We start from the raw sequence: 17672 nt of genomic DNA on the forward strand, positions 1-17672 counted from the left end.
GAAACAAATGGAGTACTTTCTTGAATTTATTTACTTAAAGACAAGTGGACACAATAAGATACAAATATTTAGGGTTTGGGATATTTAAGAATAACAATATAATGCAGTTAAATCTGAAACATATAAGAGGAGACTTTAAAACTACATGAGCCTGCTATTAAGCTAACATGCAAAAATCATTAATAAAAAAGGTTGAATGGTTTTGTATGCATATAAAAAAAAATAATATAATACTTGGAGCAGTGCCAGAATTTTTTTATTTTTTTTTTAATAAAAATAATTCTGGTACCCTCATTCGATTAGACAGAAATAACCCATTTGTTGCTTTCTTAAACTTGTAGTGTTGCAAAGGCACATCTGTACACATGCTTGTACATCTGGTCACAGCTCATGCCAAATACTGAAACCAACAAGCCCTTCGTAAATAAAGAAAAAGGACAGACTGAAACTACATATTAGCTCAAAAATCATAATTAATATTTTGTTTGGTGTTCTAGATCCATTCTTGCCATCAAAAAGGCACTACAACTCTTTTTTTTTTCACATTGAAACGGTGATCATAGCCTGTCTGCTTCAGCACATCTACTACAGTCTGTTACAGTGAGCAAAACAAACCACGGACAAAACATGTAAACAGATGCTGAGAGGAAAAGGACACGTAGGTGCTTTATGCAGACAGGACTTGGGGAGTCAGGGTGGATGGTGTGTAGGTCCATGCTTTTATGGAGTGTGACAAAACAGTATTTGGGAAAAAAAAAAAAACACAGAGTAATGAAGAAACTAGATCTTCAAGCACTTTTAAAGCTCTAAAAATACATTGCAAGTGATGGGAGAGATGTAGCACCATCCCTTCATTTCTGAAAATGGGAAGAATTTATATATATATATATATATATATATATATATATATATATATATAAAATCAAAACATTCTGTGTTAGTTAGACTTTAATATGGGGTTTATGAGCCAATATCCACCCTAAACACGCCCACATATACACACCTGAAATAATGGGACACTGCCAGCAGCATCAGATGTAGAGACTACCGTAAACTGACATCAAAAGAGGAGAAAGAGAGAGAGGAAGACTATTATTCAGGCTGCCGGAAGAAGAACTATTTGGCTGTGTTTCCTTCAGAAAACAGTGTGTAAATGTTTTGTCTGCCGCCCTTAGTGAATTAAAAGTTGTAAGGGGGGCACAAAGTTTTTTAAAACGGTCGTAGTGCAGTAAAAACCCTCTCTACATGACTAAACACATCCCTTAGGTGTTTTAGCTCACCTTTTTGACAATCCAAGGTGCAATTCAGCGTTTAATTTCTATTATCTTGTAAAAAATATACATGAAAAAATATTAGATGACAAATAGCTATAGAAAAATGTTACAATTATGGAGCGTACAAAAGGACTATTTCCTTTCAACAGGTCTGTGGCTCAGGATTGCTGCACACTGGGACATTGCACGCACAGCCCCACAGTGCTTACGTGTTCGTCACGGATGCAAGGCAGTTTCTCCTTAATCTGAGAAGGGTCAATGTCGCAGCCTGACCAGCAGGGGCAGTAAGGGGACCAGTCGAGTCAAAAATGCAACTTCTCACAATCCAACAATTGAGGATTTGTACTGATTAACAACAGCCTGTCTACTCTTTTAAAAACATGATCATTTCACCACAGGGATATCATAGTCTGTAGTAATTTCAGTTAAAACAGTTTTGAGACACTATGAAAAGAATTGGACAATGAAGCGAGTTAGTGTGTTTGAAATGTTAGCTTAAAACCAGGTTATAACGTCCATACGTCAGTCGACCTGTCAGTCAGTCAGTCCTGGAATGTGAAAGGTCATCATTTCCCAAAGTTCCCTCCTTCAAAGAGATAAATCAATGTGTAAAAGTGCCAGAGTACAGGTACATTTGGATCAACGGCAACAATGTGGTGAGGATGAAGACCAAGATGACTTCCACTGGCTCCTTTCTCCCTACCTCACTTCCCTCCAGCTTTCTCCCTTTCACTTTTTTTTATTATTTCTCTTTCTCTCTCTCCCCCTCTTTTCCTCAACGAAGACTCTCTTAGTGTGGCAGAGGAACAACCACCTCCACGTAGTTGAGAGGGAAGAATCCAGATTGGCCGCGCAACATGCCTTCATACCAGTTTTCATCGATCTGATTGGTCAGAGTGATGATGTCACCCTCGTGGAAGCCCAATTCGCCTTCATTCTCTGGCTCGAAGTCATAGAGAGCTTTACAGCATGGCTGCTCCGCTGCTAAAAGAAGAGATGAAAAGATTAAATGAGAATAGGATATTAAGGGGGGATTATGGGAATAAGTGATGTTAGTATACAGTCAAGGAAGTAATAACGAAAAAATAAATATATTACTGGCCATTATAACAATAATGTAACTATTACATCCTAATGGGTCAAATGTCTGACATTATCGGGAAACAAATTAGACGAGGATTAGAGTCCTCAAGGAATTATTTACTTTAAAATGTCATATGCAGGTTATGTACACACGTTTAATTAACTGTAGAAAATACAAATTTGACATTGACATTTTAAATACTGAAAATTGAAATAAAGCACACAATAAAAATGACTGAGCTATAAGTAGAATGAAAACTGAAAATACAAAAAATAAAAGCCAATTTAAAAAAAATAATGAAATAGTATATACAGGGTTCATACACATTTTTACCAATAAATTTCCATAACTTGAGACAATATTCATGATCTAATGTTCCATTATTTTACATAAGTATAAAAATCTGTTATCAAAACATGTAATAAAATTAAATAATGTATAATTATTAGTAGTAAATGAATTATTCATTAACTTCATAAAGAAACAAAAATAAATAAAACCACTTTGCCATAAACAAAACTAAAATTATTTTAATGGCTAAAAGAGCAACTGGTTAATGGGGAAGAAAGAAAAAATACACAGGTTCCAGTCTGATAATCTGCTGGACAAGGGCATGTGTTTGAGGCCTGAGCAGGGTTCTACTGAACTTGTTTGGAACCAAACTCAATTTGGTACTCTAAGGGTGACTTTAGAGACAAGCACTATAGACCATGTGAGAACCCAATGGTTTAAAAAAAACATGCAAATAAATAATACACTTTTGTGACAATGCAACAGTGCCTGGATTAGGCAAGTGACTAATCTACTACTGCAAACTCATATGCGAAAGTCACAGCATGCGGCAGCTCTTTAGTGCAGACGAGATGAGCTGATGTGAAGTGACTGATTTGATCCAAATAGTCTGTGTGGATATTTGTGAATATCCATGATTTTAAAGTGGAATGCTGTGGGAATGTGAACTATGCAATATAGCCTATGCATAATCCCACGCCAAAATTCAGGACCTGAATAAACTATACAGAGATTTCCTTAACATTTCAAAAACTTTTCCATGCCTGGAAATTACTGTTTCAAAATTCCATAACTTTTTCATGACTGTACAAACCCTGTATGTAAACAACAATAACAATGACAATAAAAATAACACATAGCAGTAAATCAAAATGTTAATCTTTCCCAGACCAGTCTGTCCAACCAGTCATGGCAATATGTGTTAGTGTTTAAGACGGTTTTAATCTCACTACAACTGCCTGGGTTAGGACGAGGAGCTCTGTGTTAATGAGGGGTTGGGTGCCAAAGCCTGGGCCTGTAGTCATGTGACAGAAGACCTCCAGTTTCAGTCTGTAGCAGGGAATCACTCTGTTAGGTGGAGTAACACTTTGTGCTTGAGCCCAACACACGTGCACATTTACACACACACACAGATACTCATTCAGTCTTCCTTCTCTTACATACATGCGCGTCCAAAACACATACCCTGCAACAAGACACTATGTACTATGCTGTCCTTGCAGTAAACAAAAATTTAATGAAGAGCTGAACATTTCATGAACTTTATAAATCACATTTTCACAGCTATAGAAACTCAACAGAAGTAAAAATTAAGAGGCATTACGTCAAATTAATCCTAGTGAAGTTCACAGAAAACAAACTATGGTATATTGCTTGCCCCTTGGTTTTGCCTGTTAAGATGTACACATTTTTGTAGCTCCCTGACATTCTTTTTTTCTTCTCTTCCATATAAAAATGCCAGGTATGTAACGGAATTAAAATTGAAGTTGATATAAGCCATATTATTAGTCCTAAATTATATGATCCTAATAACTGATAATTGGTCAATTACACTTTATAATGCCCTGTCTACAAAAATAAATCAATAACTAGATAATAAATAACAAGTGTAAAAGTTTATATTACCCGTCGTATCCAACATTTTAATGTACATTTATGTAAAATGGATATTAATGATTGATTACATTCTGGAAGTCTACAAATATTATGAAAATCAATGAAATACAAAGATATGAAAATCATCAAATAAATATCCAATATCTGGAAAAATAAAATGATTATACGCAGAAACAAAAATGCGCCGTTATGTACATGCTTTCTTCCTTTGTTCTTGCACCTTCTCAAACTTATTCTCCACCCCAAACACACAAAAACACACAAACATTCCCGAGCAAACACACAGAGAGCCACACACCCACTGACTCACGCAATCTGGGTTTCCACGTAGAAATTCTGCCAAACTGGCGGTATGGCTCTGATGACGTAATGGGAAAAGAACACAGAACAGGGTCACTGGCTGACGAAGAGAGCAGCTGACAGCTGTCCATTTGTCTTGCCTATCCCGCCACACGCACAGGCGGTGTCATCACACCCTGCCACCGGGCCGCAAACGCACAAAGCGCCTTTTCTCTCACTAGCCTCAAGTCCAAGGCATTTCCTCAAATGTAATGAAGATCATCTATCCTCATTCAGGAACAGCTAAATTGGTGAAAGTATCTGGTCTTACCTGCATTGCGCATGGGTGGAGCAGATGTGGGGGTGAAGCCACCGTTTGACTGTTCGTTGGTGTCTCCAAAGTCAATTACAGGCTTGGGCTTGGGCACGTACTCTTTACGAGGACGTGACTGAGCGTCTTTCATCCTGGTTGGTTAAACAAGAGCCATAAATTGCTTCTTTAGACAGAACAAAGAACAAACGCACGCTTTGCAAACTGCACATGTGCCCACACACTCACACACCTGTCTCTGAGTTTGTCAGAAAGTTCATCCAGGATCTGAACAGCCTGTCTGTGGTACTGCAGTTGAGACTCAACCAGTGACGACAGCTGGCTCACCTGCTCGATCTGCACAGGAACACAAACATTAACATGTATAAAGATGTATTTTTTTCTCACTCATGCACATCTACCCTACTGGGAAATCACAACAACATTCATTAGCAAAGAGCCTAGTTAATGAGTAATTTCTGAGGCCTTAAATTCACACGTGTCTCAATAGACTGCTAAATTTAGAGTGGGAACTCTGGTAGCTGTTCACACTATAAGTTTACTACGGTTTAAAACTGTACCATACTGTCTTCAGTGTATTACTTTACATCTAGTACTTGACTTTAAAATAGTCTTTTTCCATAGACTCCCCCAGCCCATGTTTATTCCTCATCAAACTTTCAACCAATAGATGGCGCTCTGACATCTCCATGAAACATCAGATAAAAGCTACAGCCATGAAGGAAGAGGATTTTTCCCCTTTTGGCTGCACTACAGCTTTATTGGAGTACCTGTCTTGACCCCAAGAATGGGCTGGATTAAAAAAAGGACAGAAAAACTTTCATCTTCATCACCGCTAATTCTAAAGTGACAGCTTTTGCCAAACGTTCTTAAAATAGAGACAGTTATTGAAGAATCAGTGAGTCATGGTGTTCCAGACAAACACTGAATTATTCAGTGCTGATAATAGGATTACCACAACCCCCCAGAAAACACAAAAAACACCAAATGAAGAATTAAGCTGTCAGATGGTAAATCCTTACATCAGTTTCCAGAAGGTTGTACATGCTGATCTCAGCCACTTCCTTAGACTCATGGAACTTCTCCAGAGCCTGCCTGACCTCTTCATCTGGAATTTTTCCTTGACGTTTCTTCTTATAGTCATAATCCAGCCTGCGTCCTTCAAGCTTTTTCAAATGGTGCTGAGAAAGAGGGAAACTCTCCATTTCAATACTACCAATGTGGAATTCACCACATGAAACATACATAGTGAAGAAAACTAACTCTATATGTAAAATCTGCACTTTCTAGTACACAGAATATTACTCAAAACAAACTGTATATTTAATTCTTGTAATTGTTTTAGCATATTTTTTTGTTCCTTCAGGAAAAAAACTGCAGCTTTAGGGTATAACAGCTTGTCAATAGGGCAGTTTGTATGAAAAGACAGCTAACTTATCTACCACTGAAAGGTGCATTTTAGTACCTTTTAACAGTAAAATGTATCTTTGAGGTACAGCCCCAAAGACTGCTGGTAACCCTAGCAAGATAATGTTTGCATATTGTTTCTTACAATGTGGGCATCATAAAAATTATACAAGATTCTTTAAATTATGTCTGTGTGTGTGTGAGAGACTGAGAATGTAAGCAAACCTGAATTTCTCTGAGGTCCTTGTCAGCTAGGCCTTGTAAAGGGTCGATGAAATTCTGTTTTACATCAATGTCCAAAGAATCCTTCACCTCTGCTAGCCTCTTCATACTTTCACCAACATCAACTAGTGCACCACCTACAGATAGATATGTAGTTGTTTTTTGCATTTGGTTAGCAAGAAAATTGCAAATTGCTTTCAGTTTTTGTCAAAGATTGACAAAATATCACACATCTTGTAAACCCACCAAAGTTTGTGTCCTCTCCGAGTTCTCTGCCATACTTTGCCATGCATTCTCCCATCAGGCCCTCTGCCTGTGGATAACCTGGACTCTTCACCTGCCCTCTAATCTTAGACATGGTGTTCAACATAGAGAGCTTTGCACGAGATGCTGTGTGAAAGGAACAGAAGGGAAACAAATGTTTTACAGTAATGATCAATAATGTTTATTGTATGGATATGTTCTGCCATCTATTTAGATGCAGATGCTTAGCTCATGTATACAGCTGAGCACACAGCCTTTCAAATCATTTGATAGCACGCATGAACAACAGTGCTCAGACACATACATCTCTCCAGATGATAATATCATCAATAATATGCCTCAGCACTTGTTTAAACTTGCTTTGAATATGCCTTCTTTCATACAATACTGGAGCTGAAAAACAGTGTGTGAACAAAATAATAATAGGTCTGAATATGCAGTATTCATTAAAACAGTAGATAAAAACGTCCTGGTTGACTTAAAGACTACTGACGAGATTGTGAAGTGCATATACTAGACAGGTACTTTTATCATCCCATGAGGCAACGGGAGAGGATTTGTGAGTAAAAGTGAAATGACACAACATGTCACACATGGCGGATGTAGTACTATGCTGATGATAAACATTTGTGTCACACACCATATGAATGCATACCATTAAAAAAAGTACATTTGGAACTATAATGTACAAACCTTAATAAGGCACAAAAATAACATAACATTTCTGGTCTCACCTGGATTAGGCTGCAGGTATTCTGATGTTTTAGAGATGACTTCTATTACAGCTTTATTTGTCACATCTACTTTCTAGAGAAACACACAGGGGAAGCAACCACACTGAGAACACCCACACAACCAGGACAGGCACACTAACCAAGACACAATAAAAGAACTACATTTCTTTGTAATAACATTAATATCACCTTCCAGATTAGGTTTATTTTGATAAAATGGTTAGCAGACTATAACTTATTACTTTCTAATAGTTTCATAAGACCTATAAGAACACTGCTCTTAAATTCATCTTTATGTGCTAATATTCTAAAAGAAAACCTACTAAAATATTAAAATCACAGAAGATCTAAATGAAAAGACAATATAAAATCTGTGAATCCATTAATATTCAGTGTTGAACAGATTTCAGGAGACTAGATGACATAACTCAGCTGTAGAGGATTAACAAATTGAAAAAGACATCATGCAAAGACCCTGAGGTAAAAAAAACATTTCAGATGATTATTAAAAATCCTGGATTACTACAGCCACACCACTTTCACATCATAAGCAAAAGAAATTTTCCAGAAAAACACAGGTGGTGTAGAAAATCTTATTGATGTATGTGTGGGACAGAGATCAAGTCTTTGAATCACTTATTGTGTTTCGATCAATGTTTTTAGAAAGACTGTTGGCTGCAGTGTGGGAAAATATTCTCCACTTACTCTCTCCAGGTCCTTGAACTCCTCGTCCAATTTAGTTCCCTCAGCACCACCAACCTTCTCACTCACCATCTGACACAAAGGAGAAAGAAGCCATTATTCATTCAAAATGATCCCTGTATTACAGTTAAATATGCAAATTATAACTGAACGAAGGTTCTACAGATCATACCACAGAATCAAACCAAGACACAAAACACACAGCGTGACCAGTTTAATCCAATTCAGGAACAAATATCTCTTAGTGAGTTAATTAAATCTGTCAGGGTGGTTAGTAAATCTGATTGTAACAGAGACATTTAGAGCAAAATGAAATGTATGAATGTTAAGATTTGTGAACCCTGCATCAGAACCACAGTGTGATCAAAAATACAAAGTGTTATGACATTTTAATAAAAATAAATATTAAAACACATACAAATGCTGAATATAGATTCTGTAACATCTAGTACGATTCTGTAACATCTAAAAATCTTATATGATTCAACCAGTTCACTTTTAGAGCTTTTGGTGATTATATAATTCATTGACAATCTCCCTGAACGTGAGGCAGAGAAAACACTAATGTTACGTTAAAAGAAAAACTGTGTGGTGTCAGAAACTCATTTTTCAAGTCTAAACCACTCACAAGTGGCCCAAGGCAAGATCAAACTTCACACACAATATTTTCCTTAAATTCTGTGAGACAGACATTTATCAATTTACAATTTACGTCCACCTCTGGACTCCACACAACATATAAACAGGGTAGAAAATAGATAACTTTCACAAGCCACTCATTTTAGCACTGTACACATGTAAATCTAATTAGCCCTCCCCTCACCTCATTTCACTTACACTCACTCAGGAGGGATCATTCCCCTCCCTGAATATCCGCAGTGTTCATTCTGACTCCAATAAGACAATTTATTCTTAGTTCATTATTATGAATATTATACAGCACACCTTTATCACGTATTACATGACTCTACTATATTAAAGTGACAACAAAAAAAGCTCTGTATGAACCTGTGTCTGCCACAACAGTTGTTGTTCTCAGGACTTGTTCTCTGAAACACATGTTTGCCCCACTCTTAATGTCCTGAACGTGCAACAGAGAGCCAAAGACAGTGACTGTGCAACTGTTGAAGCAAGGCCACATGTTAAGTCTCAACCCTCACCAACATATGTTATTCGTTTCATTGGTTTTTTGGACCCTAACTGGAGGAAGCATATATTTCAACATGGAAAGCGCTGGATGTTTATCATATCACGTCATAAGAACATTAATCACAAACACATGTCATTTTATGGTGGTGACTTGCAATGTTGAGAAGTTCATTTTGTGTTCTTGCTGTTACTGTGACTGTGTTGATTATTGATCTATAGCCACCTGTTTCCGTGAATTTTTCTCTTACTCTATACTGTTAGCGCTTCCTGCAGTCTACTCAAACTGTCCATCCAGAAGGACTATTTTGTGAACAACACAATCCAACTGATCTTTTAAGTCCATCCAAAGTTTAAAAAGACTTTCTCAAAACTATTTAAAACCCATTAACGGAGGTTCTTGCAACATCTGCTGTATAGATTTACAAAGTATCTCAAAGAATCTCTGCTAGGTTTGAAGCTAGGTTTTGATAGCATTGCAATTCAAATTATTTAAACTATTTTAAACCCTGGCTGTCTACTGAATTAATGACATGGTATGTTGTTCACAACAAATGATTGTGTTAACACCACCATGTAAAAAAGCAACTCTAAACAACTTGTTACAATTAGATCAAGATAAATAACACAGCTATTTTGAGACAAACACATCAGCACAAGAACACTTCATTACAACCATAGCTCAGTTTGACACAGAAGTGTCTGCTTGCAGTGACCTTTTCACTCCTGTATCCTCCAAGCATGTTTGCATATTGGTGCAATTCAGTTTGTTTGGCAGAGCAGGGCACAAAGTAAGTTAATTAATAATTAAACCAGTGTTTTGTGGGAGGTCAAGCAGCGCGTCCAAACGTCTCCAATATGTTGAGGTGGGGAAAGACACTGGATAGAGTCAATGCCATAAACTGGGTGGACAACATGATACGGCTTAGATTAAGGCCACAGATAAAGACTGACGTGTTCAAGTTCCTTTTAATTTAACATTCTAGTGAAGGTAGTATTGTCAGTGCCACATACCCAAACTCTTTTAAATCCAATTTCAAAAACAACCTTGTGGTAAAGGAATTATATACAGAACTTCATTTGCTAATACTTTTCAGATACTTTAAATGTTTTTAAAAGAAGTGCCTCTTTGCCAAAGGCTGCATTTATTTCATCAAAACTTGTAATAAAAATAATTACAAAAAAGTAATTACTGGGAAATATTTTTACCATGTAAAATTTAGCATGTAGAATTCTCACATAATTCTGCAGAAATCATTGTAATAGGCTGATATAGAGCAGTAATGTGAATTAATGTTTGTTGTGGAAATTGTGACTTTTTTCTTTGATAAATGGAATACTTAAAAAAAACAAGAATTATTAAGCATTTTCATGTCCCCATAATATTTTGTTGTATGAATATCTGAACATGCAACATGAAAACAACGAAGAGAGATTTATTCTAGCATTCTTTATCAACACTCTTTATCAGGCACGATTCATTTTAAAAAAAAAAAACCCAACAACAACACTGAGATAGAAAAGCTAAGAAAATCTAATTTTGATCAATACGTCTGTATCATTCAGTACAATGATCAAAGCACAGATGCTGTAGATCACTTTCATCAGCACCCACAAAGCTTACACAGTCCTTCACTACTTTCTAGATCAACATTTTGTTTAGTAACAGGCAGCTTTTATTTATATGATTGCATTTTTCCATATGAATATGCTTACATATAAGATTGATTGTGCCTTCCTGGCCTGTGTTTTTGATTCTAATTCTAGACTCATTCAGGAGATGCGCAAAAGATGAGTGTATAATAGTGAAAACATGGAACATCCTGTGTTTGGTGGGGAAATAGTTAATGCATCTTTGCATTAAAGGCATAGTTAACCACAAAAAAATAAATAACCTCATGATTTAGTCACCCTGAAGATTAGTCACAAGCTTTATAATGGAAATGAATAGTGGACCTTTAGATTTTGTAGCAGAAGTTTATGATTACTCACAATTTATAAACTATTACATATGAATATTACTCTTACACATGACTATTTACTGTTATTAGAAAGCCTGGAAGAGTATAGTTTTCAATATAACTCTGTTTGCATTTGACTGTAAGAAAAAAGCCATAAACACCCAGGATAGCATGAGTGAATCGTATATTAATTTTTTATTTTTGGTTGAACTATACTTTTAAAAAAACTAAACAAAAAAACAAACAAACTAACAAACAAAAATAAACAAGCTACAGTATATCTGACGCATATTCCAGAAAAAAATATGTTCAAAGAAATCCAAAGTCACCAAAGGCAGCAGGCAACTTGATAATGCATATTTATGAGTGAAAGAGGCCTTATCAGCAGCTAAAGAGATAATACAGAGGCTTGGCTCTGACATACACTTTTGATAAAGTATGCAAAGTACTGCTAACTTTGACACAAATATGCATACACACAAACAGCCAGCCACGTAGCCAAAGCAGACCCAGCAGGAGAAGAGTGAAACCAAGACCAGACTCCATAGATAATGCAGTGCTTGTGAATCTAATGAAGAGAAGAATGCATGACTGTGAGTCAACTGCCACAGAGACAAATGCAGTAAGGAATTTCAAAACAATACGACTTAAGCAATCCCCACACAACAAAACAAATGTCAAGCAAACGTGTTACTAGGTAGACACCTACCTAAAGGTGATAGTTTATTTGTAGGACAACTTGAGAGTGCAAATGATGTGGCACATTTAAAACATTGCTATTTGTTAAAGAATGCTGTTTGCCCCAAAAAGCCTAACACAGCAACACTGGAGCAACCAATGGCATCTGTTTGTCTGGCCAGTGTAGGACAGTGGGACTATTCACGAAAAAAAAAGTTCACTGTACTGCCGTGGTGCAGAAATTATTACCTTTCAGGCTGGCACCACCTCACTGACTGCAGTCGGTCGGAGTTCAATAGATTAGATAGATGAACTTATATCTTACAGGAGCCAGTCCACTTTCTAATTTCCAGAATTAATGAGTGCATTCACTTTCAAAACAATGGCACCACTATCCAGGTAATATTTTTTAAGCTACTAATTGTTAAAAATGTTTTGGTAACACTTTATATTAAAGAACACTCTTTCACTCTTAACTCAAATTCCTAATTTGATGCTTATTAAAAGTTAGTAAGGCAGTTGTTAATTTAGGTATTTGGTAAAATTAAGGATGTAAATTAAGGTACATTGTACAATAAGACATTAGCATGCATTTAATTTATATTAATAAATGGCTAATATTTTAATATATAATTAATATGCATGCCAATGAGCAACTAGTTAAGATACTCTAAAATAATGCCCAAAATCTAGGGGTGTTTTCACACCTAGCTTGCTTGAGCCCTCCAAATGCTCTCAACGATTGACCTTATATATGTGAACAAACCAAGTGATCTCAGGCCCCATACTTCCAGTGATGGTCTGGGTGCAATTCGTTTGTGGATCCATTTGTGGTTCAATATTCTCTTGATTTATGAAAGCAATGGTGTCTTGTATGGACCAATAGAACAGTAATCAGTGTAGTACGATTCGGTATCTAAACTATGATGTTAACAAACGTTGCGTCACATCATTAATAACAAGTTTGTGTGCTTCTGAATGTTTCAGGGTGTGCGCAGAGTGATCTGTGTATGTCAAAGAAAACAGTGCATTAATATAAAACGCTGATAAAAATTATTGGGAAATAATTTTAACGTTTTAATGTATACCTGTCATCCAATTAGAATAGAGAATTCAGACAGGTCAAGGTATGATATTATATTTCTTTAGAAAAACAATACTAAAACTGAACAATGAAATACAACTTATTGTGAAAAACGTGGAAATCTTATCTGATAAAAAATTAAGTTATTGATAACTACATACACAGCCTAATTTTAATTTGCCTAAAATATATTGTTAAAGCTCTGCAAATGTCTTCCCCGGTGACATGATCAGGGATTGCTAGCTCTTCCTCAGGCCCTTGCCTGCTCACTTCATTTTCCAAAGTCAGACTCCAGAATTCCACTGCTGCACAGAAAGCTGTGCTCACAGTTTTCATGCAGCTGTGGTACGAACAAGAAACAGTCTGAGATCACTTCGTGCAGAAGAGGACCAAAAAAAAAAAAAGAACCAGGTTGTTTTTGGGTCCACTAAATATTGTGAGCACCGTAAGATCTGAGGTCACTTTCAGCTGCTTCTATATGGAAAAAATCCTAAATCAGCTGCTGTCACATCAAAATCTACCAACTTATTTTGTAATTGCTTTGGGTTATTTTTACTTGTAAACGGTACGCAAATCACTCTGTATTCAAAACAGGTGACGTTTGAACTGGAGAAAGCAATACATTACAATATAGTACTCACATTTTTGCCAGAAGCAACCATTTATATACATCATTCATATATGGTGAGTACATTTTTAGCAATACTTTATTTTTGGGTAAGCTATTGATTTAACAAAGAAATTAAATAGCGAAAGCTTTCATTTCCTGTTGTTTTTGATATATTTACATAGAGAGGAAAACACTTTTGCCTAACCTAATAATATTGCATTTATCCATGGATTAAAGCTTTTAATCTTTTAACAGCAGCTTGATTACAGGTCTTTTTTTTCCCCTATATTCGCCAAGTTAAGCAGTTTATATAACCCTGTCCCTTTGCAGTGATAACTGCAGCAAGTACACCGGGTTCTATACCTCAAAGGCTATGCCGTGTTAAGATGTGATATCTATCACATCAGTCATTTTAATTCTTACAGTTTTATTTAGTTCCAACCACTTACATTTGGAAACAAGGCTGCAGAAAGCCAAAGCATAAAAACACTGTTCCTGCTCAGACAAAAAGGAGAAACATTCCCTGATGTGTACATAAAAAAAAAAAAAAAAAAAACAACCCAGCAACCTCAAAGCAGTTCAAAACGTTCTCGGTGTGCTGTCAGGAGAGGAAGGCTGGACTGAGGGTGTGACTGGTGTCAGAGTTTGTCTTTGGCAGGGTGTCCGGCCTGTGTCAAGTATTGATTACTGTGGAATGCTGGCATGAGTTCGCTGCAGTACTGCAGTCCAATAAAAAGAGCCAGGCAGAGCAGAAGAGAGCACAGCAACCCCCCTTAGTGTTGCATGATTCATACTCCGCCTCTCAGGCCCAAATGCTGGCCATTTTCCTTTTGCCCTGCTGTATTCCTACACTCATGTAAACCCCCCCCCACTGGGGATCTGAGCATGTTCCTAACAGGAAATTGGGCAACCGATTGTCCCTTCCTGCTGAGATCAGCGAACAGGGACAGAGATGCTCTGCTTCCCCTACATCTGTGCTCATGTGCCATTTGGAAAACAACCGCTGGCAACGTGAGACTAACAAATTGACGAAAAAAACACATCAAGTCTTGAGTTAATTACACCATAAACCACAGACAAAGAACCTTCTCACTACACCACCACGACAATGAAAGAGCAGCCAAAATCAGGGAGAGGTTTTCATGATAACACATTTGATTGTCTTCACAGGGTCAAAGTGAGACTTTTGGCACATTTTAAGCCAACACATTGCCTGCTGAGAGCCCACGCACATGCATCATTCCGCCTTGCTTTTGCCATGATAATAAGCCAACTTTCAACTAAACTAGATGGATATAATTTTATTTAGATATAGCTGGCTAGAAAAGCTTTTTCTCCAAAGATCTGCTGTCATTGATGTTGAGTGGTGCTGCCAAACAATTAATCAAGATTACATAATGTATGTGTATATTATATATATATATGAATACACACACATTTATATATTTAAAAAAAATGTTGCTTATATATTGAATATTTAATATAAATATATAATTTTGTATTTAAATACTTCATATCCACACATACAACATGCACATATTGTATTTAAAAAATATATTACTTTGAATGCAATTAATTATTTTACAGCACTATTGCTGAGTTACTGCTGTTATGTGTATGCATATTAATATATTTCTTAATACACAATAGGAAATATTAATCAGTTTTCTGAAAGTTTTCACTTTGCATCCTGTTGATCTTTTGTAAGATCACATTATTTCAGAGACACCAGCGATCAATTCAGTGATATTTTGTGGCATTAGATTCTTTGCCTCAAAATTACAGGCATTGATATAACAGTTTGTGGCTTGTTATTTTAATCCTAAAAATGGAAATGTGCTTATATTCTGTATTCAATTGTCTGACCATTGTGTAAATAATAAGATATAATTAATACATAAAGGTAATTCATCCAAAGGTGTCTGAAACTTTGTCATACTCTTATACAAAAATACAAAATATGCAACACGTTTATGCACAATTATTGCTAAAAGAGCTTAAAAAGCAGCAGGACTGACCCAAACTCTGCTTATTAAATCACATGCAGATTTCTTCAAGCCATTGACAAGTTACATGGCTGACTTTTGCTCATTTTTAAAACGAAAGCCAGCACCGTACGCCATATTTTCCGACTACATATTACCAGCATAAAGCGTGAACCATAGAAACAAGAGGAACACAAACAAAACGTGATAATCTAACAGATGCCATTAAAGGAAACTGCGGTAACACTGGATAAATCTGATGCTGCAGTATATTCTTTGTACATTTTTGTGCATGTACATATATATGCTCATATTCTAAAACAAATTTAACTCATTAATAGGCCATATGCATGAACATATAGAACATATAGAACATATGCATAGTGGCAAATCGTTGGTTTTACTGCAGTAAACGTGGCAAATTGAGTGAAATAGTAAGGACGGGGGCGTAATACCAAGCTAACAGAAAACAGACACCCTTATGCATATTTTTAACACATTGCAACCTCTAATTAGGCGCGAACGCACCCATAAAGTAAGGCTAACTGTTGATGACAAGTGAAAGCTGTCAAAAAAATATTAAATATTGCGAAGACTGCAATTTAGGAAAAAACCGACAATAAATACATAAAGCAATTTACAACTCTACAGGTATATGACATTTAAACTACGGCACGTTTTATCATTGCACATATTGAGAATGAGTTAAACACACATAAAAGAAACACACAGAAAATACTTTTAAAGTGCAGAATAGCGGTCTGAAGTTTAGCGCAGCGTTAGCAGGCTAAGCTAATTGGCACAGCATTGCGGTTCAATGGAAGAAAACAACAGAAAAAAAGTAACTCGCAAACCTGGCTGGCTTTGTAAAACTGCTTCTTTAAGCCCGCCACGGACATCTTCAGAGCGTAATCCTCTTTTCTCGACCAAAAAAATACTTGTAAAGCAGGTTTTTATACTGACACAACAGTGTGACAAAAGTCAACGGTCGCTGAGTGAAATCTAAAACTCAAGTCCTCAGATAAACGATAAACGACACCCGCTCCACAAAAAAAATACTCCAGGTGGGTGCTGGGAAGGGTTTTATAAAGCTATGCTACAAAAATGTTCTACTGGTGGATTTCTACTAAATTGTGCCTTCAGCGAGGTTTACAGTGCATCCACCACATTTGTAAGTCTTGAGAAACTAGCGGTTTCCTGCGCAACGCAAGCACATTCCTTGCGCGAGCGGAGAAGGGACTGGGATCGGGACAACAGCGCCCGCTATTGTTCAGGAAATACACTGCACCCGCAGCGGAAGCGCTTCTATTGACCAGATGATGGAGCCAGACGTCTATGTTAGCTATGTGTAGCTCTACAAAAAGACTGCCAGTTTACAGTACACATATAATAATATACCACAAATAGTAATATACTTCATATTATAAAAACTAACGTTTTCTGGAAATGTAAAAAAACCCATATATATATATATATATATATATATATATATATATATATATATATATATATATATATGATTTACAGTATGTGTGTATATATATATATATATATATATATATATATATATATATATATATATATATATATATATATATATATATCGCTGCCGCTGAAAAGCAATGAAACAGCAAGAGCATGCTTCTCATGTAGTAGGGCCTTTCTCCATCAGTTTTTCAGCTCTAGTTGTTTCATATGTCTTCCATTATAGATAATAAAGGCTACATGATTCCGTGAACCTTCACTGAAGCTAAATTTTTCTAATCTCTTTCCCACATGTGTGGCTTCATGCAACCTTGTTTTCGACCCCAGGGCTTGGTTTTTGCTCCAATATATATTTTAATCTGTGTTATCAAATCATACCCATTCAATTGAATTTGCCTATAAGCATGATGTCACTTTAAGTGTAGTAACATCTACAAGCAATATAAATGCTCCTGAGCTATATTTTAGCTGTCCCAGATAGGGATTTGAATGCTTATGCAATGGAATCGTCAAGTTTT

General features: G+C 36.3%; 1 protein-coding gene across 3 annotated transcripts; it reads right to left on the reverse strand.

The window, feature by feature from the left end:
- Positions 1-13: 13 nt before the first annotated feature.
- On the reverse strand, positions 14-16886 carry sh3gl1b (SH3-domain GRB2-like 1b). Of its 3 annotated transcripts, XM_043246923.1 has the most exons (10): positions 16524-16886; positions 8209-8277; positions 7504-7576; positions 6752-6895; positions 6509-6642; positions 5899-6057; positions 5109-5212; positions 4877-5010; positions 4577-4624; positions 14-2258 (listed from the first exon to the last, which is right to left on the reverse strand). In XM_043246923.1, exons 1-10 carry the CDS (start codon positions 16566-16568, stop codon positions 2065-2067), a joined length of 1104 nt encoding a protein of 367 aa, XP_043102858.1. In that variant the 5' UTR covers positions 16569-16886; the 3' UTR covers positions 14-2064. The 3 variants fall into 3 exon arrangements, with proteins under 3 accessions (XP_043102858.1, XP_043102860.1, XP_043102859.1); XM_043246925.1 differs by lacking the exon at positions 4577-4624 and having other exon boundaries at positions 14-2255; XM_043246924.1 differs by lacking the exon at positions 4577-4624 and having other exon boundaries at positions 16524-16884.
- Positions 16887-17672: the final 786 nt, after the last annotated feature.

Source organism: Puntigrus tetrazona, chromosome 8 (genome assembly GCF_018831695.1).
Source record: "Puntigrus tetrazona isolate hp1 chromosome 8, ASM1883169v1, whole genome shotgun sequence".
NCBI lineage: Eukaryota > Metazoa > Chordata > Actinopteri > Cypriniformes > Cyprinidae > Puntigrus > Puntigrus tetrazona.

Coding starts and splice junctions, on each gene's coding strand:
- sh3gl1b (XM_043246923.1), bottom strand. CDS start 16,568: ATGTCCGTGGCGGGCTTAAAGAAGCAGTTTTACAAAGCCAGCCAG. Junction 6,643..6,751: donor CGGAGAGGACACAAACTTTG/GTGGGTTTACAA, acceptor ATCTATCTGTAG/GTGGTGCACTAGTTGATGTT. Junction 6,058..6,508: donor AGGACCTCAGAGAAATTCAG/GTTTGCTTACAT, acceptor CCTCTTTCTCAG/CACCATTTGAAAAAGCTTGA.